Source organism: Pinus tabuliformis, chromosome J, assembly GCF_031772625.1.
Source record: "Pinus tabuliformis cultivar Carrire ecotype Pingquan chromosome J, CPIR1, whole genome shotgun sequence".
NCBI lineage: Eukaryota > Viridiplantae > Streptophyta > Pinopsida > Pinales > Pinaceae > Pinus > Pinus tabuliformis.
The window spans coordinates 341,739,947-341,761,839 of record NC_142295.1 but is presented as its reverse complement, the minus strand read 5'-3'; the positions used below and the strand labels follow the sequence as shown (position 1 = coordinate 341,761,839).

The following is a 21,893-nucleotide window of genomic DNA, read 5'->3' as shown; positions in this document are numbered from 1 at the left end:
ATACATGACCCCAGTGTATTTCTTGTGAATTAATAAAAATAGAAATTTTCAATTCAGGACTACTAGAAAACTTATATATATGCATAATTACTTAATAAAGCTTTATCGAGGCTCTTGTTCTCCAAGTACTCATAGACCAAGAGCGGATCATCTGCTTCTAGACAACATCCATGCAACTTTACAAGGTTCCTATGTTGCAGTTCAGATATTACAGCAACTTCATTTATGAACTCGCGTTTCCCTTGTCTAGATTCAGAAGAGAGTTGCTTCACTGCCACCATTTCACCATCTGAAAAAGTGCCCTATTTGGTGCCACAATTTAGAATAGCGTTAGTCAGACTAATTTAAGAGAAAAGACAAAACAATACATAATGGCAGTAGTCAGACAAATTTAAGAGAAAAGACAAATCATACATGAAGAAAAGGTAACTGCTTATACGATTCAATTATAATCGACAAAGTTTGTTGCTCAATTATTTTATTAAACACAAATTTGATTCAACATTACATCCACTAAATTGCTGCTGGTCTTTCTTCTTGCTTCTCATTACAATGGTCCAGCCTAAACACCAAACTTACTAAATATGGAATTATACAAATTTTAACTGGATTTAACTTTTCTTACAAATTTTAACTAGACTTAACTTTTCTTAGTCACAATAGACTTAATTATTAATATTAAACTCTAATGGTTTTTCTTTAATTAACACAACTCTTCATAACTTAATTATTAATATTAAACACTAGTTGTTTTTCTTTACTTAACACAACTCTTCATACATTACCTGCATACAGGAATAATTACTATTTTTAACCTAAAAGAAAAAGAAAGAAAAAAATTAACCCACCTTATAAACTGCACCATATCCTCCCTCACCTAATTTGTTCTCTTTAGCAAAATCTCCTGTTGCAGTTTTCATATCCGCATAGCTGAAAATTTTCAATTTTGAACGGATATCGTTTATCGCTGACAAAAAAAAAATCGTTAAACGGAAAATCTTGACAATCCTTATTGCAACTTTTAAACCATAAAATGTTAGGACAACTATGCCCGCACGAGTCTTCGAATCTTTTGTCAATACCTTTGTCTTCCTCAACATCTGCTGCTGGGGGCTTTTGAACTCTCCTCCTCCAAAGGAGAGAAAACAAAATTATGCATATCAAAGCCGCAACAATCCCAGTTGTGATTCCAATCACCATTCCTGTCTTACTCTTCTTCTTTGGATTGAATTCTACAGACATTTTAAAATCAGAAGTGACAAAGCCAGCTGAAAGTAACAAAGCATTTACAGTTTCATAATTGAAAATTAGTTTAAAAGTTAATATAAGAATCCTTTTAGTGCAACCATCTTTGGCCTAGTTCATTATACCCATCCATGCTAGAAAACTGTTCTATCTAGATATTTTTATTTTTAATTTTTTCAAATAAAATGATACATGTTCAGCATGTATTCGTAGACGTAGAAACTGTTATCAGGACTAATATAAACACATAATGTGCTGATACAAAAAAGCAAATATATAAGTGCTGTTTTAGATCGAAAGAAATTAAATTCTTTTAATTTAACGAAACAGTATCATTTATCATCACCTGGCGTAACACTTATAGCTGATACTAATGGTCCATAGGTTCCTTGGGCTGGAATACAGCAAGTTCCTTTTCCAGCCCAGAATAAATGAATTTCGAGGAAGTTTGCTGTCACATTGGTCGTGTTGAAAGATTTAACAACACCTATATTTGAGCCCCCTGCCTCCTTTCGGATGTCAAAATCTGTTAATACTTTCTGCCCCTACAATATCAACGTACATAATATTTATACCATTTAGTTATGCTATAAACAACGTAGGCACTAACAGGAGGAAAGAAAAGCATACATTTTCACGGTTAGAATGGTATTTTTAATCCAAATACATTAGATTAGATTATTGCTTGAGGGAAAAATACAGAGTTATATTTTTTGAATTGGGGTTTTTGCGATTAGAATTATTTTGTGTTTTTTATTTTTTATTTAATACATTTAACTTTTTATTACCAAAATTTTAAATGAGTTAATATGGTTTATTAGTGTAATGAAGCGTAGTTCATTATCAAGGCAAAGATGATGAACCATACTGCCTATTACTAAAAATCAACAATAAAGATTTGAATATAATGATTCATCACATTTAAATTTTATTACCAAAATTTTGAACTAGCTAATATAATTTATTATTAAAACAAAAATTAAAACAAAAATGATAAACCACACTTGATATTTCCAAAAATCAATTATAAAAATTTAAATGTAATAAATCCTAAAAATAAACACAAATCTACATTTTCTTTTAAAAACCTTGTGTCAATGGTGAACGTAAATTAAAACATTCTTTATGGGAGAGCAGCAATAACACTTACAAATCAAATCAATCATACCTGAACATAAACATCAAAAACACTTACAAATCAAATCAATCATACCTGAACATAAACATCAAAAACGCGTCTTCCAACACTCTTCCAACTATGAGAATTTTCAATCTGTATCTCTGCAAAATGTAGTTTTACTGTATATGGTCCATTCTCGAGCCCTAAACCATAGTATCGAAGTGAGCTGGGAGATAAGCGTGCTGTCTGATACAGTTCTGAGTTTAATGTCTTTGTAAATTGAGACTGATTGCTTGCTGTATAAGTTACATTACTGCTGCCCATAAAACGTCCAGCATAACTCACTCCCCACTTCTGTGTATTGCTGACATAAAATGACGTATTATCAAGTGATTCGCTGTCCGGCTCAAAAGCATCTCCGATAGCAAAAATCTTCTGTCCGCCTCCACAATTTATAGCAAAGCGAGAATCTGTAGAAGGAGGAGCCAAAATGTGAGTTTTGTGGGTCGTTTTTCCAACCAGACTAGGGTGATATGTCAAAAACCCAAGGTGAACACATGTCTGGAGGATAAAATGTAATTAGGTTACTTCTAACTGTTTATGTGCATTACACTTCAAGCTTCATATAAAACAAGATAGGAAAGGAAAAACTAAGGTAACCAAATAGTAATTGATATTTGGTGAAAGATAAATGAAATTCAAGTGTCATATAAGAAGATAGGAAAGGAAAAACTAAGGTAACCAAATAGGAATTGATATCTGGTGAAAGATAAATGTACTATACACTTGGAAGCACAATTTGCAACACAGAGTTAGAGACTTTGAAAAAAAAATATTAATGAATGTTAATTTTACTTAAAGAAAGTATTTTAAATTATTTTATAAATGTGAATTGTTTTAAAATGAGTCAATGTTGTAAGTATGTTTGGATAGTAACTGTTGTGTTAGGTTTATATTTTATTTATTTATATTTAAATTTCATGAGGGTGATAGGTAATTTGTGCATATAAATTTCACTGCACAATTTTAATCATATGTACAAGTAATATAGGTAATTTGTGCATATAAACTTTACTGCACAATTTTAATCACATTAATCACATGTATAAATAATAAAAGGGAAAAAAAAGTTTAGGTAGAAACACTTCTAATATTACATAAATAAATTACTTTTTTCATAAAATATAATTATTTTGAAATGAATTTTTCATTTTAAAAATATTTTATAATATAATTTTTAGAAAAAGTCTTAAAATTATAAAATTATACTAATATATATATACGTACATATGATTTTTATTTTTTATTTTTTTAATTATAAAGTTTAACATATATGGTGAGAAATAATAAAATCATTCACTAATTAATTTTTTATTAGATTTCAAATATTACATTATTAATATCAAAACACAATTTTGCAAGTGCGGTTTTTATGTAACAGTTTTTTTTGTCTTGTCAAATCTCTATTTTAGTTTTCATTCATTTCCAACTAATGTGGATGTGCTTTAGCCGTTGGTGCCAATATAGATTCATTTTAGAGAACCCACATTTAGCAAGAAGGAAACATCTTTTTGAGTGCAAAATTTAAGGAAATGTTTACCCTTGATACTTGATAGATCTAGTATATCTAATTTCTCTTGATACGTAGATCTAGATTAAGATTGATCTATGTTAGCTCTTAATAAATTTTACATCTCTATATAGATATAAATTCATTAACATGTTTTTTTTATTTTTTTTAAATGTGGTGTGAATAGCATTGATTCATTATGTGTGTATGTGTATCAATTTTAATCTTGAAAATAAAATATCATCACATAATCAATCATCAAGGCAATGCTTGAACAAAGGAATTAAAATGAAAATCCAAATTTGAAGAAGAAATGCTTTTCAAATAGTCATCAATTTATTACAAACAGTTGTGAGGACACGGATACTTTGTAATCACCAACTTATAGTTGTTTTATTGTAAAGAGACAATTTTTAGGCTTAGAACTTATTCAAAAGAAGGTCTACCCTCCTGGTAGCTTGTACCCAACTCAGATTAGAATTCAGCATCCACAAGGATTGCAACTTGGTTTGCAACAAAGCTCAACCTCCAACCAAAATATGTCTTATAATTTGGCTCTAAACCAGAACTACAACTCGACTTCTGACTAGGATTGCAACTTAGCCTCAAACCAGGACAAAAACTTGGCCTCAAGCTAGAATCGGTCTAACAAAACTTAGTCCAACAATCCCTGAGCTTGACCTCCTTCACACCAGATTTTGACCTCCTCAATAGACCCTGAACATGCCTCAACATCCCTCAAACAGAATAGGAACCCCTCCCAAGAGTTATACCAAAAACCCTTCCAATTTGGCTTCACTACCAACTCGGATTTACTTTACTTGGTTCATGAGGTATGAACCTCAAACCTATTCCTTTGTTGACCTAAAAACATAATCGAATTGCTTGAGAAAATGAGTGCCTAGGCTCCTCCACATAACACTTATTTATAGTGTTCTTGGGGTTCAGAGTAGGGTCGGCTTGAGCAAAGAAAGGATATTAACTATATATAAATGAATATCTTCAAAAGTTAATTTCTCCTCAATTGTGTTGAGTTAGGATGTGTGTCACATATCATCGAAAAGGTCTCGAAATATGCTATTTGACTATGTAATTTCCTCTTTCATTAGGATATCCTTTAACATCAATCACAACCATTTTCAACAATATCCCCTTTTTAATTGATAGTAATACTTTGATATCTACTTTTTTCAATAGTTTCTCCCCCCTATCTGCATTCTCTTTCCCTTTGAAATCAATAGCAAAGGGTGCTCCCCCTAATTTTGTGCTTCCTTTACTAAGATAAAGGAGAGATGTCTCCTAACTTTTGCCTGAGATATTCAAATGTTTCTCTGGGAAGAGGCTTGGTAAATAGGTCAACAATTTGTTCTTTGGTGCCAATATATTCCATCTTGAAATTTTTCTCAATGACCTGTTCTCTGAGGAAATGGTACTTGATTGAAATATGCTTTGTTTTTTAGTGCATGACATGAGTTTTTGATATATTGATTGCACTAGTGTTGCCACAGAAAACGACAATTGGTTGATCATATTCCATTTTGATGACATGCAAATTTTGTTTCATCCCGAGAACTTCGGTACAAAAGTCTATTGTTGTTATGTATTCAGTTTCAATTATAGAAAGAGAAATTGATTAGTACTTTATGCTTGACCAAGATACAAGGTAATCTCCTAGAAAAATGCACTCCCACTCGTTCTTTTTCTATCATCAATTCTACCTACCCATTTAGTGTGAAATTTCAACTATTGCAACAACTGAAATTAATTTTTCTAACTGCAAAATTAATTATGTAGTGTATTGCTATGGCAACAACGAATTAATCACACTACAATGTTCACAAATAAAATACCGCAGAAAATAAAAGTGTTGGAAATTGAGAAATTCTAGCACACACACACATAAAAATGACATCGTTATTTTTGGACAGAAGTCCCTGGAAAAGCTCAATGCGGGAAAATCGGTTGCAACAACTAAGGGTTTATATTATTATTTGCAGCAGAAAATCTAAGTACAATAATTTGGATGCCAAACTAGGAATCCAATCTAAGAGAATCACGGGAAAAATTATTGAGGATTTTTCCTCACCCCACAACTGATTTTAGCTCCAGAAATTGGCCCCTTGGCAATTCACACTTCCCTCTTTGTCAACCTCTGCGTAGTTCTTGCGTAGGCCTTGCTACTACTTCCTTTCGAAACTCCTAAAATTTGCAGCTCTACTTCTCTCTGGCCCTGGAACTTATTCACTGGCCCTTCTGATCAAAATCCTGACTTTTAGCTACTAAATCGACTACCCCTCCATCGAGGTTGAACTGCACTGTTTCTACTACCTACACAAACCCTCTGGGCATACTCACACTTCCTCAATTTGACTCTTTGGACTTGGAAAATCTTCCTTCAGATACTACTGACCTTTCATGCCACCTACTACTCACCCACTGGCTCAACCTCCATTGCTGACTCATTCTTGCTACTGGGAATTCGACTTGCCTAGGCAATTGAGTATTTGCACTTTTGTATTCTCCATCTACCCATTGACATCTTCTTATAATCTCCAGTTGGGACTCCAACGACCACGATTAAAACTTAATCGATGGTTGAGATCATCTCCAAGTCGATCCGTGTGAGTTTCTAGAGAATTCTCACATTTCTCAATTAGTTACTATTAATCAACCATTTTTCCTAAGTTAGACTTAGGAAATTTTTAATTATGGTGAATTAATTTAATTGATCCATCTCTAAGTGGAATTTCCAGAAATGATTTATGGGTTTTGAAGAACTCTTGTTTTTTAACCTCTCCAGAAAGTCTCAAGACTAAAACACCATCCAATGCTACAAAAACTAACACTCTCTCTTAGCGAGGAAGGTGTTCTAGTGTCGTACTGCTACAACACCCTATCTCTACATCATCCTCTATACATTGTTGATGTTTGGCCACTATGATTGTTTGTCATTGCCCACCAACCACTACACAACTCTAATGTTGCATCTTTGATGCTGTTGACATTGCTATATTGCTGCCAACTTTGCATATGCACTGCAACTCCCTCTCAATTGTTGTTGTTGCTACTGCAACAACTGCAACTAAGAAGCATCCAAAATACTATGTCCTTGCTACTGAAATGGGTTCTCCACCATACCCATCTGTTCTCTAAAATAGATGAACTTAACTCTCCCTCGAGCTTTCATAAGTATATTTGCAACCTGCTCATTTATGGAAACATACTGTAGCTGGACCGCTCCACGCGGCACACAATCTCTGATGAAATGACATCAAATATCTATGTGTTTCGACTATCATTAAACACTAGATTCTCAGAGAGCTTGATGCAACTCTGATTATCATTGTAGACATTGGTCGCTTCCATCCTCTTCCTGAATAAGCTTACCAATAGCTTCCGAAGCCATATAGCTTCACATGTATCTATGCTCACTACCATATACTTTGTTTCTACAGATCTCAGTACTACTCACTTCTGCTTCCTTCTGCACCAAGAAAACATCCCTGATCCAATACTGAAGCAGTACCCAAAGGTACTTTTTCTATCCACTGAACTTCCTTCTCAATATGCATCTGTGAACCCACATAGTGTGACGTCATCCCCTCAGGTATATTTCAACCCATACTCTATTGTGTCGTGCACATACCTCAAAATGTGCCTCGTCGTTGTCCAATGTACCCTCTTCGGTTCCACCATAAACTGACTGAGGTATTGACCGCAAAGAAAATATCTGGCCTAGTGTTGGACATATACATGAGAGAACCGATGAGTTGTCTAAACAAGGTGGGGTCAACATCCTTGTCATTTGATGCATCTATTTTCTTCTAGTTGGTGATCATGGGCATAGACATGGGTCTACAATCCTACATTTTGAATCTCTTCATACTATTTGTAGCATATCTTCCTTGGCCAATGAAGATCTCCCCATTCTTCTACCACACTTTCAATCCTAGGAAATAGTGCATCAACCCCAAATCCTTCATATCAAACTTTGTTTCCACGTTCCTGTTGCAGTCCTCTATGAGCCCTAATGACCCTGTCAAGAAGAGATCATCCACATACAACACTAGGATGAGTGCCTCAACCTCTACCAACAAATGGTAAAGGTTGGGATATGTGTCACTCTTGACGAATCCCATCTGCTGCAAGTAGTTGTCAATCCGACCGTACCATGCCTTGGGAGCCTGTTTGAGCTTGTATAGATATTTTTTTTAGTCTACACACGAGTGTGCCTCTCATGAGTCTCAAAACCCTCTGGTTGTTCTATGTACACCTCCTCCTCTATCACTCCATTCAAGAATGTTGTCTTGATGTCCATCTGGTGAATCTGCCACCCCATCTAAATTGTTAGGGATATAACTGACCAGATAGAAGTGTATCTGGAAACTGGGGTGATGGTCTCCTCATAATCTATCCCTTATTTATGTGCATACCCCTTTGCCACGAATCTAGCCTTGTACTTCTCCACGCTGCCATCTGCAACGTACTTGATCTTGTAGATCCTCGGCACCACCTCCCAAATATCATTCATCATGATAGAGATGTACTCTTGTACCATGGAATCTACCCACACCTGATGTTGTGTGGCTTCTTGAAAGCTGGAAGGTTCTACAACTTGAACTACCAATGCTTGGTACTCGTCAGGTTGTATGCACTTTCTCTTGTTCATTTTAGGAGCTCCAACAAACTCCTCCTCATCTCTTAATGTTTGGTGAACTTCTCTGCTAGTTCGACCACTAGTGGTGGGAGGTTCAACCAAATCCTCTTCATCCTGCCTTTGCTTCTCCGCTTGCTTTCACTCGATCCTCTACACCTGAGGAAATGCTAGTATTAGTCACTGTAATAGATCCCTATGATTGTCCCACAGGTTTCCCATGTTGTTGGACCAATGGAGCTTCAACTAGCTGATTCTAATCACCTGCAGGCATCTCATGAGATCTCTTGAAAGCTCGGTCCTCCTTGAACTTTATGTCATGTCTCGCTACAATCTTCCTATTACTAGGAATGTAGATCTTGAATGCCTTTGAGGATTCTCTATACCCAACAAGGAACCCCTTTAGTGCGTCTGATCCAATTTGGTGCACTTCTCATCTGGCACATGGCAATAAACAATGTTGTCGAAGATCCTAAAGTGACTAACTTTTGGCTTCTTCCCTATGAAGACTACTATCGTATTCTTCCCCAATGCCCTATGAGGATTCTTGTTCTGAATATACACCGTTGTGTTACATGCCTTTTCTCATAGAAACCTGGGCAAATCCTAGTCATATAACATTGCTTTTGCAGCCCCAACTATAGTTCTATTTTTTCATTTTGATAAACCCCTTTAGTGTAGTCTGATCCAATTTGGCGCACTTCTCATCTAGTACATGGCAATAAACAATGTTGTCGAAGATCCTAAAGTGACTAACTTTTGGCTTCTTCCTTGTGAAGACTCCTATCGTATTCTTCCCCAATGCCCTATGAGGAGTCTTGTTCTGAATATACACCATTGTGTTACATGCCTTTTCCCATAGAAACCTGGGCAAATCCTAGTCATATAACATTGCTTTTGCAGCCCCAACTATAGTTCTATTTTTTCATTCTGATACCCCATTTTGTTGTGGATTCTATGGATTTTTCCACTCTCTTTTGATTCCTTCCTTCGCACAACAATATGTGAAGTCTTTATCAATATACTCTCCACCATTATCTAAGTGAAGCACCTTGATCTTCTTCCATGTTGCATTCTCTACGAGAGCCTTAAACTCCCTGAAACGATCAAAGACGTCATCCTTGGTCTTCAAGAAGTAGATCCAGGTTTTCCTGGAATGGTCATCAATAAATGTAACGAAGTATTCGGCCCCACTGAGAGCTCTAGTGGACATCTAGCCACAAATGTTTGAGTGTATAAGTCCTAACACACAATCTTCTCTGCTGTCACTTCTTAGGAATGTTTCCTTAGTGTATTTTCCAAGCACACACCCTCTGCACACATCATCATGTTCTGTGTCAAGTTCTGGAACCCCTGTTACTATCTCCTTGAGCATCTTGAGTGCTCCATGGTGTAAATTGTTGATTTCTGGTAGCATCAGATGTGCTCTAAGCCTCAAAATTTGCAGGGAGGCTAGGACACATGTATTCCACAATACCTAGAAATCATTTTGGAAAATTCCACTCAGAGACAATTTATTAAAATAATTAATTATTTGTAATGGGTGCCTAAGTCTAAACTTAGGAAATTAAAATAATTAAAGGGTATTAATCAAACTGAGGGTGAAACTTCTAGAAGAAGACGAAGATTGAGTCCAAAATGATCGGAGCCATTGATTAGAATCTAATATGGGTCATTGATTACTCAACTGGAGGATTATAAGAAGGACTTTGATGGGAATTTGGAAGACACATTGGAGATAGATCAAGAGATCGAATTTCTTAGAGAGGGCAGCGCAACAGTTACTAGAGAATCGATTGAGGAGATTTCTTGCAGTGATGGGCAGGGATAGTTCCGGAGGGAGATTTCTTGATCTGGGAATACATCGTAAAGGAGGCAGAGAGAGATCCAGAAGAGGCAGTGTAAGCTCATGCAGAGCTTCAAAGAAGGTTTGAAATTCAGCTGCGAAGTCGAGTTCCTGAGCCAGAAGCCGGGGTGTGAGACCGAAGAGACAGAGGAACGAAGCTCCAGATAGTAGGAGATCCGGGAAGAGGTGACAGAGACTTTTGAAATTTCTAAGTTTGACACGTTAGAAATTCCTACTACATTATCTGGTTTATTTCATCGACTTGTTTATTCCATTAACAAGTTATTTATACATATAAATACTGAAAATAAACACAAATGCAGCCTTAACTCATATACAGATCAACAACTAAAATGCTAGACAAACACACAAGGGACACCATTATTTTTGGACAATCATCCCCAGAAAAACCCAATGCAAGAAAACTGGTGCAGCAGTTCTGAGGGGTTTATTATTATGCATATTTCTTGAGTACAACTAGGGTTTCAAAATGGCTCACCCAACAGAGATTGTTACATGATAGTAATACCTCTTCTCGGAGATAGATATTCAACCAATCTGCCCCATGAAAATCTTTCCAGCGCTTCTCCTAGGCACTGTGTCAGCCTTGCTAGCCTCAGCATAGCTCTGGAACCCTCTGCATTAGCCTTTTGCCTCTTTGTGTCAGCTTTCTGGCCTTTTTCGTCACCCACACAAGCCCCTCAGCCTCTGCGCAGTCTCTAGTTGCCTCTACGTAGCTCTCACTGCCTCTGCGTCAGCCACTTCAGTCATTGCGCTGACCCTTAGGCACTATCTCTGCCTCTCTACTATGTACTCATTGCCCCTCGCTGCAACATATCACTTGTTCAAATTTTCTCAGCAAGCCCTCCTCCAGAAAATTGAACTCACTGATCAATCTTGGTGTGTTCACCAACTGACCCTTAAGCCTCTTCTTATACTTTTCTTGTTGGTCCTTCAATGACCGAGATTACATCTCTAATCAACAACTAAGATTAGATTTGGCTTGATCCATTTCATTTGGAACCTTCTAACGCAGTTTTATATTAATACCCATTAATATTTTATTTTTCCTAAGTTTAGACTTAGGAACTCCATTAAAAATATTAATTATTTTAATATCTCCTTAACTGGGTAGAATTTTCCCAAACCATTTATGGGTCTTGGAGATCTCATGTTATTTAGCCTTTCCACCAATTTTCATGGCTAGATCACATCTAATGCTACCCCAAATTAACACTCCCTCTTAGCAAGGACTGTGCTCTAGTAATACTCCACACTGAGCATCACTCTAATTATACGGCACTAGTACCTGTGCTGATTCTAGACCTCCCCGCCCAACATCCTCTGCACTACTGCATCCTATACTACTGCCCATAGCTCTGCCACTGCCACTACTACATCTGTACTGCAGCTCCCTCTGTATCCATGTTGATGCTGGTCCTTTCTCCCAACACTGCATCTGCATTAGACCCCACTCTCATCATGCTGCATCGTGCTACTGCTAACTGCTACTGCACTACAACTCAGTTACTGAGAAGTAAGTAACTGACCCACCCAAATACTGACATCCTTGCCAGGCTAGAAACACTCCCGATGTTGAACCTCCCTCTGTGGCTATCTCATGCTTGCTCTGCAATCTCTGCATTGTTGCAACACCTTCATGCCTCTCACACCCCTGCAAACCCCTCTGTGCCATCCTGCACTGTTGCAACGTCCACCGTTCCTCTTGCACTGCTGCAAACCCCACTGCACTTCCAAGGACTACTGCATTGTAGCACTCTTTGTCCCTTCATCCACATCCATTTCTACTGACATCCGCCATTGTGCTGCTCTCACTTCAGGGCTCCCCTAGCCAGGTATAATCCAAGAGTTTGGGTACCTCAAGGATCTTGCCCCTCATCGCCTATAGTCTTCCTGACTACTGCTCGATGTCTCCCCACCTCTTCTCTAGAGGTGCATGAGCACTCATGGCACAATCGTCATCCTCCTCTACCTCCTTTTCCGCCTTTGTTGGCATTGCCTTGGAGTCAGATGCATCTCCCTTATTCTTCTTCCTCAGACACTAGTTCGCATAATGCCCCAGTTCCCCATAGTTGAAGCACTTTATCTTGGAGAGGTCCTTTTTCTTCCTCTTCTCCTGCTTCCTCGAAGATGCCAGAGCTGCATCCTCTTCCTAGTCTACCCCACGAAAATCTTTCCAACGCTTCAACTAGTCTACCCCACGAAAATCTTTCGAACGCTTCTCCTAGGCACTGCGTCGACCTTGATAGTCTTAGCGTAGCTCTGGAACCCTCTACGTCAGCCTTATGCCTCTCTTTGTTAACTCTCTAGCCTTCTGCGCCACCCACGCAGGCCCCTCAGCCTCTGTGCAGTCTCTAGCTGCCTCTGCGTGGCTCCTGCTACCTCTACGTAGCTCTGGCTGCCTCTGCGTCAGCCTCTTCACTCACTGCATTGACCCTTAGGAACTATCTCTACCTCTCTACTATGTACTCACTACCCCTCGCTGCAACAGATCACTTGTTTGAATTTTCTCAGCAAGCCCCGCTCCAGAAAATCGAACTGACTGATCAATCTTGGTGTGTTCACCAATTGACCCTCAAGCCTCTTCTTTTACTTTTTCTGTTGGTCCTACAACGGCCGAGATAACATCTCTAGTCAACAGCTAAGATTAGTTTTGGCTTGATCCATGTCATTTGGAACCTTCTAAACCAGTTTTATATTAATACTCATTAATATTTTATATTTCCTAAATTTAGACTTAGGAACTCCATTAAAATATTAATCATTTTAATATCTCCTTAACCGGGTAGAATCTGCCCAAACCATTTCTGGGTCTGGGAGATCTCATGTGCTTTAGCCTTTCCACCAATTTTCATAGCTAGACCACATCCGATGCTACCCCAAATTAACACAGACCCCAAGATAGGTTGACATAGTAGTTGCGCAGAGCCAGCATGGGGCTAGCCATCTAGGGCCTAGATCAGAGTCGGATCGTTAATGATAGTGTGAGGTATTTCTCACTAATATTCTACCAGTCAAATTCTCTATATTGGATAGCCAACAAGGCATCCAAAGATTGTATTCAAAAAACTACTGCTTAGTAATACAAACCCTCAGCTGCTGCACTGGTTTTCTCGCAATGGGTTTTTTCGGGGACATTGTCAAAAAATAACGGTGTCATAGGTTGTGTATTTATTTCTTGCTCAGTTTCTTGTTTCCGTATTTAATTTAATTGGTGAAGGCTACAGTGTATTAGTTTTGGTATTTGCTGTAGGATGTAGTAGATAATTTGTTCAGTAATTCAACAAATAGAAGATAATTAATCAGTTGCTGCAGTAGAAATTTGGGTCTTCCAAATTTTCACATGGTATCAGAGCACAAGTGAAGCAAGAGAGAAAAGTTGGAAGAGCCCAACATTGAAGAGAAGGAGGGAATTCAAAGTGCTACATAAGCAGCAAATCGAATCCCCATAGGGATTACGCAGTCCAGGCCAGGAGAGAAAAATTCTCATGGGAAAATATCTCTCTCAGTGAGTCAACAGAGAGAAAGATTTCCAGATCAAAGTTTGCCAGTGTCAGAGGGAGCAGTGTAGAAGCATCAGCATAGAGCAGTTTTCTGGTGAGACGCAATTTTCTGCAGCAATTGCTGGGGCAGAAAAGCATCAAAAGGAAGAAGGAGACATTGTTGAGGGAATTTCTTCCTCAAAGAATTCCTATCCAGGGAATTTGATTTCTCTATTGTTGAGCAGAAGTAGAGAGGATATGATCTACAAACTACAGCAGGGAGTGAGTAGGCTAGCCTAGTGCTGCGTAGAGGAGAGAGGAGGCAATTCGACATTTTATTGGCAGAGATGGTAGCTAATGGGTTGTGAGATCAGGATTGGTTGGAGGGTGCATCCAACTATGTGATATGGAAGGCAAGGATCTCATCCCTCCTAGATGAGCACGATCTCAAAACCTATGTCGACAATGTGGTAGCTATACCTGCGGATCCAGATCCGCTCAAGAAGTACAAGGGTGAGATGGCAAAGGCCAAGTGATTGATCCTCGACGGAGTGAGAGATCACATAGTGTGTCACATTGTCGGCAAGGATACTACCCAGTAGATGTGGGAAGCATTGGCTATGCTATACGAAGGATCTTCCGAGTAGCGGAATATGTACTTGGAGCAGAAGATGAGATCCACGCAGATGCAAAAGGGGGAACACATTGATCCGTTCCTAACAAAGCTTCAAGAAACCTGAGACTCTTTGGCTGCTGTAGGGTCAACACCTCAGCCTACCGAGATAGTGAGGCTAGCTCTGAATTCAGTCTCAGAAGAATGGTAAGTGTTTGTGCAGAGTATCTTGGGCAGAGAGAGATTTCCGGATTGGGAAGGAATGTGGGCCTCTCTTCAGCAGGAAGAGATGAGGAGAGACTTAGTCAAGTACAAACTTGATAGCAGAAACAACAATGGGATGAAGCCCAAGGAGGAGGAAGAAAATGTAGCCCTTGCATCTAAGGGGCAGTAGGAGCAGCGAACGAAGAAGAAATATGTTTCGAAGATCAAGTGCTTCTGGTGTGGTGAATTTGGTCACTACGCTACATAGTGTCCTTTCAAGAAGAAGGAAAAAGATGAGAAGCATGATCCGAAGGCTACATGCACAAAGATCGAGGAAGAGGAGTTTGCGATGGTTGCCCAGATAACTCTAGGGGAGAGATGGGGTGATGTAGTACTGTAGTTCAAAAGAACTACAGATGGGCAGGATCCTTGAGGAGTCCACCTCTCGAATCAATACATTTCTACGAGATCCCAGATCAGAAGGAGTAGGATGGACCAGTGTCAGTTGGTGTAGAGGAGTGCCGGAGTGACAATTGCAGTGGTTAGGAGCACCAGAGACTGAGAAAAATTGGTAGCAACGCATTTGGCACAGTGCAGAGTCAGAAACAACACAGAGGCTTCAGAGAGACAGCACAAAGACTAGCAACAGTTATAACTCCAACAACAAATGCATCATGCTGAACACCTGTTCAATAATTTTGGATGCTTTTCCATTGCTGATGTAGTAGCAACAAAAGTTGGAGAAGGCTACAGTGTTGGCAGTGCCAATGCCAGTAGCAGCACAGATGCAGAACTTATGAAGGTTGTAGTATAGATGCAATGTTGGCAGTGGCAGGTTCAACAGCAGTACAGATGCAACATTTGTGCGGTAGTTGGTGGGCAGCGATGTCAGACATCAACAACGCAGAGGGAGATGTTACGGAGAAGGGTGATGCTTCAACAAGTTGCATTACTAGAGTGAAATTCCTCGCTAAGAGGGAGTGTTGATTTCTAGTAGCATCGGATGTGCTCTAAGCCTCAAAATTTGCAGGGAGGCTAGGACATATGTATTACACAATACCCAAAAATAGTTTTAGAAAATTCCATCCGGAGATAGTCTTATTAAAATAATTAATTATTTTTAATGGGTGCCTAAGTCTAAACTTAGGAAATTAAAATATTTAAAGGGTATTAATCAAACTGAGGGTGAAACTTCTAGAAGAAGACGAAGATCGAGTCCAAATGATCAGAGCCAATGATTAGAATCTGATCTAGACCGTTGATTACTCAACTAGAGGATTATAAGAAGGACTTCGATGGGCATTTGGAAGACACATCAAAGAGAGATCAAGAGATCGAATTTCTCAGAGAGGGTAGCATAAAATTTGCTAGAGAATCGATTGAGTATATTTCTTGCAGTGAGGGGCAGGGATAGTTCTGGAGGGAGACTTCCTGATCTTGGAATACATCGTGGAGGAGGCAGAGACAGCGCAGAGCTTCACAGAGGGTCTAAAATTCAGTTGGGAGGTCGAGTTCCTAAGCCAGAAGTCGGGGTGTGAGACTGGAGATACAGAGGAACGAAGCTCCAAATAGCAGGAGATCCAGGAAGAGGTGATGCAAATCCCTAGAGATGTTGACGTAGAACTGCGTAGGCTGGCGCAGTAGCTGTGCAGAGCCAGTGTGTGGCCAGCCATCGAGGGCCTAGATCAAAGTCAGATCGTGAGTGATAGTGTGAGATATTTCTCACTAATATTATGCCAATCATATTCTCTGTGTTGGATAACCAACAAGGCATCCAAAGATTGTAATCAGAAAACTACTGCTTAATAATACAAACCCTTAGCTGTTGCACTAGTTTTCCTGCATTGGGTTTTTCCGAGGACATTTGTCCAAAAATAACAGTGTCATGTGTTGTGTATTTCGTTCTTGCTCAGTTTCTTGTTTCCGCATTTAATTTAATTAGTGAAAGCTACAATGTATTAGTTTCAGTATTTGTTGTAGGATGTAGTAAATAATTTGTTCATTAATTCAACAAATAGAAGGTAACTAATCAGTTGCTATAGTAGAAATTTGGGTCTTCCAAATTTTCACATAAATGTCCCATTCTCCTATGACATAGCTCATTCAATTCCTTCCAATTGTTATTGTCGCTGCCTATTAGAGCCATTGGAGAAGTGCGCTGCAACCTATACAACCTGTTGCTTTGAACTCCAATCTGTCTCAACCTCTTCTAGCTCAGGTGTTTGACAAACACCTTCTTCCCTATGAAGTGGACATCATATCCCTTATCATGTAGTTGGGATACTGAAATCAAGTGCATACCCAATCCTGGCACATGTAATACATATGTAGCGCTGGTACTTGCTCATGACTCCCTCTAAAAATCAATAGTGCCCCTCCCCATGGGAGTACACTTCGTTATGTTTCCCATCATAATCTGGAAGTCCATCTGCTCCTCATTGTAGCTAGAGAAATATTCTCTAACCCTTTTCATGTGAGTTGACGATCCACTGTCTATATACTAGACACCCTGTGAGGTTGAGCCTAATAAGCAAGCAAATTTGCCCTCCAACCTGGAAGACAATTCTAAAGCCCCCTGAATATGAACTTTGTCCATGGCTTTATTGAAGAATTTAGTGAAGACAATCTTCCATCTGACACTGATTTTTCTCTAGCAAACTGCTGCAAAACCCTTTGTACCCAAACACGAAAAACTGCTTAGCGAAAATATTGATCTGCTTCACTGGAATAACTTCCCGGCTTCACTACTTCCTGCTAGAACTGCTACTAGGCTCTGCGAGTTTTTCCTGCCACCTGTACTAGAAAAATTGAACCCTCTACCCAACAGTTCGAACTGCCTGGCCAACTTCTGCGCAAATCTGCAAGTTGAACTGCTATAATCCCTCTGAATTTGGACGATTTCTCCCTTTTTCTTCTGAGCTTCCTGTCCGATCAAATCAACTCTGATACCATGCAAAAATTTCAACTATTGAATCATTTGGAATTAATTCTTCTAACTGTAAAATTAATTATGTAGTTTATTGCTATGGCAACAATGAATTAATCACACTGAAATCTTCATCAATAAAATATTGTGGAAAATAAAAGTGTTGGACACTGAGAAATGCTAGCACGCACACATAAAAATGACATGTTAGTTTTGGACAAAAGTCCCCGAAAAAAACCATTGTGGGAAAATAGGTAGTAGCAGATGAGGGTTCATATTATTATTTGCAGCAGCAAATTTGAGTACAATAATTTGGATACCAAACTGGCAATCCAATCTGAGAAAATCACTAGCAAAATTATTGTGAGGATTTTGCCTCACCCTACATCTAATTTCAGCTCCAGAAACTAGCCCCTCAGCTATTTGCAGTTCCCTCTGTGTCAACCTCTACGTAGTGCTTGCATAGACCTTGCTGCTATTGCCTCTGGAAACTTCTAAAATTTGCAACTCTGCTTCTCTCTAGCTCTAGAACTGATTCACTAGCCCTTCTGATAAAAATCATGACTTCAAGCTACTGATTCACTAGCCCTTCTGATAAAAATCATGACTTTGAGCTACTGAATTGACTGCCCCTCCATCTAGATCAAACTGCACTGTTGTTGCTGCCTATGTAGTCCTTGTGTAGACCCTCTGGGCATACTCACACTCCCTCAATCTGACTCTCTAGACTTGGAAAATCTTCCTCCGGATACAGCTGACATCTGTTGCCACATGCTACTCATGGACTAACTCGACCTCCACTACTGACTCACTCCTCATATTGGGAATTCTACCTACCTTGACAACTGAGTATATGCACTTGTGTATTCTCCATCTACCATCGACCTCTTCTTATAATCTCCAATTGGAACTCCAACAACCATGATTAAAACTTAATTGATGGTTGAGATCATATCCAAGTCGATCCATGTGAGTTTCTAGAGAATTCTCACCTTTCTCAATTAATTACGATTAATTAACCATTTTTCCTAAGTTATACTTAGGAAATTTTAATTATTTTCAAGTAATTAAATTGAGCCATCTCTAGGTGGAATTTCCAGAAACAATTTCTGGTTTTTGGAGAACTCATGTGTTTTAGCCTCTCCACAAAGTCTCAAGACTAGAACACCATTCGATGCTACACAAACTGACATTTAGCTTTTGTGTATGTTGTTAATGTGAAATTTGTATACTTAGAATACCAAATCCAAAAATCGAGTGTGACATTTAAGTATCGAAATATCCTCTTGATTTCTTGCATATGTGATTCCTTTGGTGCTGATTGAAATCATGCAATCATTCCTATTTATTGAATAATGTCTAGTCTCGAAGCTGTCAAGTATAGTAGAATCACAATCATAAACATGTAAAGCGTTGAATTGACATCAGGAGATTCATCATCCTTACTCAACTTTCATCAAGTAATCATAGGGATACTGACTAGTGCACATTCTTCCATTCAAAACCGCTTGAGCATCTCCTTAAGGTATTTGGTTTGGTCAATGTATATTCCTTTGTCGGTTTGAGAAACATGTAGTCCAAGGAAGAAGGATAATTCTCCAATCATTGACATTTCAAATTAATTTGAAATTTCCTGAGTAAATCCATGACTCATATCATCGTTATTGCTTCCAAAAAATGAGATCATCTACGTATACAAGTGTAATTATTAAGTTGTCCTTTTACATATTGATGTAAATATTATTGTCAACAACCCCTCTTTTGAAGCCTTGTTGTAGAAGATAGTGGTCTAGCCTGGCATACCAAGCTCTTGGAGCTTGTTTTAACCCATAAAGAGCTTTCTTCAATTTGCACACATAATCTTTATTCTTGGAAAATTCAAAACCTTATGGTTGTTCGATGTATACTTCTTCCTTTAAATATCCATTTAGAAAGATTGATTTAACATCCATCTAATAAACTTTCAAGTCTTTTGAACATGCAAAAAATTCTTATTGCTTCTAATATGGAAACTGGAGCAAAACTTTCCTCAAAGTCATTTCCTTCAATTTGTGCATATCCCTTACAAAAAATTCTCGCCTTATTTCTGATAATTTGTCCTTCTTCATTCATCTTATTTTTGAATACCCACATAGTCCCAATCACATTTTTATATTTCGATCATGGAACAAGTTCCCAAGTTCCATTTTTCTGAGAGTTTGATTCAATTCTTCTTCCATAGCATTCACCCACCTTACTAGATTGTGCAAAGACCCTTGGCTCTATTTTGGATAGCAAGGAAAAATTGACTTTTCCTGGAGAATTGGTCATTGTCCTTTGGGTTTGTTTACCTGCATCAACATCTCCAATAATTTGGTTCTCTGGGTGATGTTTTTGCACAGATTTAAAATTTGTATTGGATGAAGATTGTTCTTCTTTTTCCTTCTCTTCCTTTGTAATAATCTCTTCTTGGTCCACGTAGATGGTATCTTCTAAATTCTCACTTTTTTTTCTTGTGTCTTTCTCTATCCAAGCTTCATCTATTCTTACATCGATGCATTACACAACTTTGTATAACCCTTTATTGTATCATTTTTAAGCTTTGCTTCTTGTTGAGTATCCAAGGAAGATTCCCTCATCCACTCTAGAATCAAATTTTCCCAAATTATCATCACTTATCTTCACATAACACTTTCTTCCAAAAATTTAGAAATACTTAACTGAAATTGGATTGCCTTTCCATAACTCATATGGTGTCTTATCGATGTTAACTTAGAGTTGTGCCCTATTCATGATGTAAACTGATGTAGAAAATGCTTCTCTCAAAATTTATCTGTTAATTTAGCCTATAACAACATTGTTCTTGATGTTTCTTTCACTGACTTGTTCTTTCTTTCTACGACTCCTTTCTATTGTGGAGCTCTTGCAACTAAAAGTTGTGTCTTGATTCCATATTTCTCACATAATTCATTAAAATCATCTGAGGTAAATTCACCTCCTATATATGATCTTAAACATTTGATTCTTAGATTACTTTCATATTCATTAAGGCTTTGAATGATTTGAAAGTATCTAGTGTTTTTTATTTTGCTTTAAGAAATGCAACCCAAACCATTCTAGTATAATCATCAATAAACAACATAATTTACCTTTCACCTTGCAGGGTTGGTGTTCTTATTGGTTCGTGGAGATTTGTGTGAAAAATATCTAGTGGTATTGATGTTGAACACTCCTTTGACTTCACGCTCACTCGTATCTATTTCCTATGTTGTCAAGATTCATAGATGGCACTTGTTGGTTTCGAGATTTTGGGCATATCTCTCACTGGTTGTGTTCTATTGATTTTTACCACACTATCAAAGCTCAAGTGTCCTACCCTTTTATGCCATAACCAACTCTCATATGTTTGTCCAATGTAGCATTTTTCTCATTGAGTTTCATCAAGAATATATACATTTCCTGGAGTACTTATCACTCTTCCCACTAATGTTTATGAATTAGTCTTGCTTATTTCACAATATTTAGTATCAAAAGTGAGATCATAATCTGATCGCACATTTGGCTAACACTTAAAAGATTATGTTAGAGTCCTTCAATGTACAAAACATTTTGTGCTTTAGTCCTATCCTTTTCAAGGCTTACAATACCTCTTCCATTGATTTTTGCAAATCTATTGTCTCAAAAACTCACATTTCCTACTTTTTCTTCTTTTAGAGTAATAAATTTATTTTGATCTTTGGTCACGTGTCTAGAGCACTTGCTATCAACATACCACTGAATTTGATTGTTTCAAGAATTACATAACTAGATCGCATTTTTCTATTGGTGGTTCTTCCTGGTTTTTCTTCCAAAACCCTTTTCTTGATTTTGTAGGACAACCTCGTGCTATATGTACAAAATTGTTGTGTCTATAACACTCTATAGTATACTTAAATAATGGAGAAAAGGAATTATTATTTCTATTATTAAAGCCATAAGTATCTTTGATGTTTTTGTCTACAAGCTTATTCCTAGAGGTTTGACGAGAACCTATTTTATAAATATTATAATATTTACACTCTCTTGCTCGATGTCCAATTTTTTTCCATAAAATACAATGACCAAGAAAAATATTTCTATGCCTGGCTATGTATGATTGCTTTAATGGAACAGTTCTTCTGGAGCTAATATACTTTGGAGAATATTTTTGTTTCTTGTCCCTTATCATATTCCTACATGCATTGTGAATGGACT

The 21,893-nt window shown here is 37.9% G+C and overlaps 1 protein-coding gene across 5 annotated transcripts in view; it reads right to left on the bottom strand.

Annotated features, from left to right (window-relative positions):
* LOC149227135 (putative LRR receptor-like serine/threonine-protein kinase At1g56130) overlaps nucleotides 1-21,893 on the bottom strand; it is a 330,293-nt gene that overhangs the window by 1,473 nt on the left and 306,927 nt on the right. For all 5 annotated transcript variants that reach the window (XM_089377695.1, XM_089377698.1, XM_089377699.1 and 2 more), the window contains 5 exons: nucleotides 2,459-2,835; nucleotides 1,592-1,790; nucleotides 1,083-1,232; nucleotides 849-967; nucleotides 92-302 (listed from right to left, as the gene is read on the bottom strand). In XM_089377695.1, coding sequence (XP_089233821.1) covers nucleotides 92-302; nucleotides 849-967; nucleotides 1,083-1,232; nucleotides 1,592-1,790; nucleotides 2,459-2,835 — 1,056 coding nt within the window. The remainder of the gene's footprint in view (nucleotides 1-91; nucleotides 303-848; nucleotides 968-1,082; nucleotides 1,233-1,591; nucleotides 1,791-2,458; nucleotides 2,836-21,893) is intronic.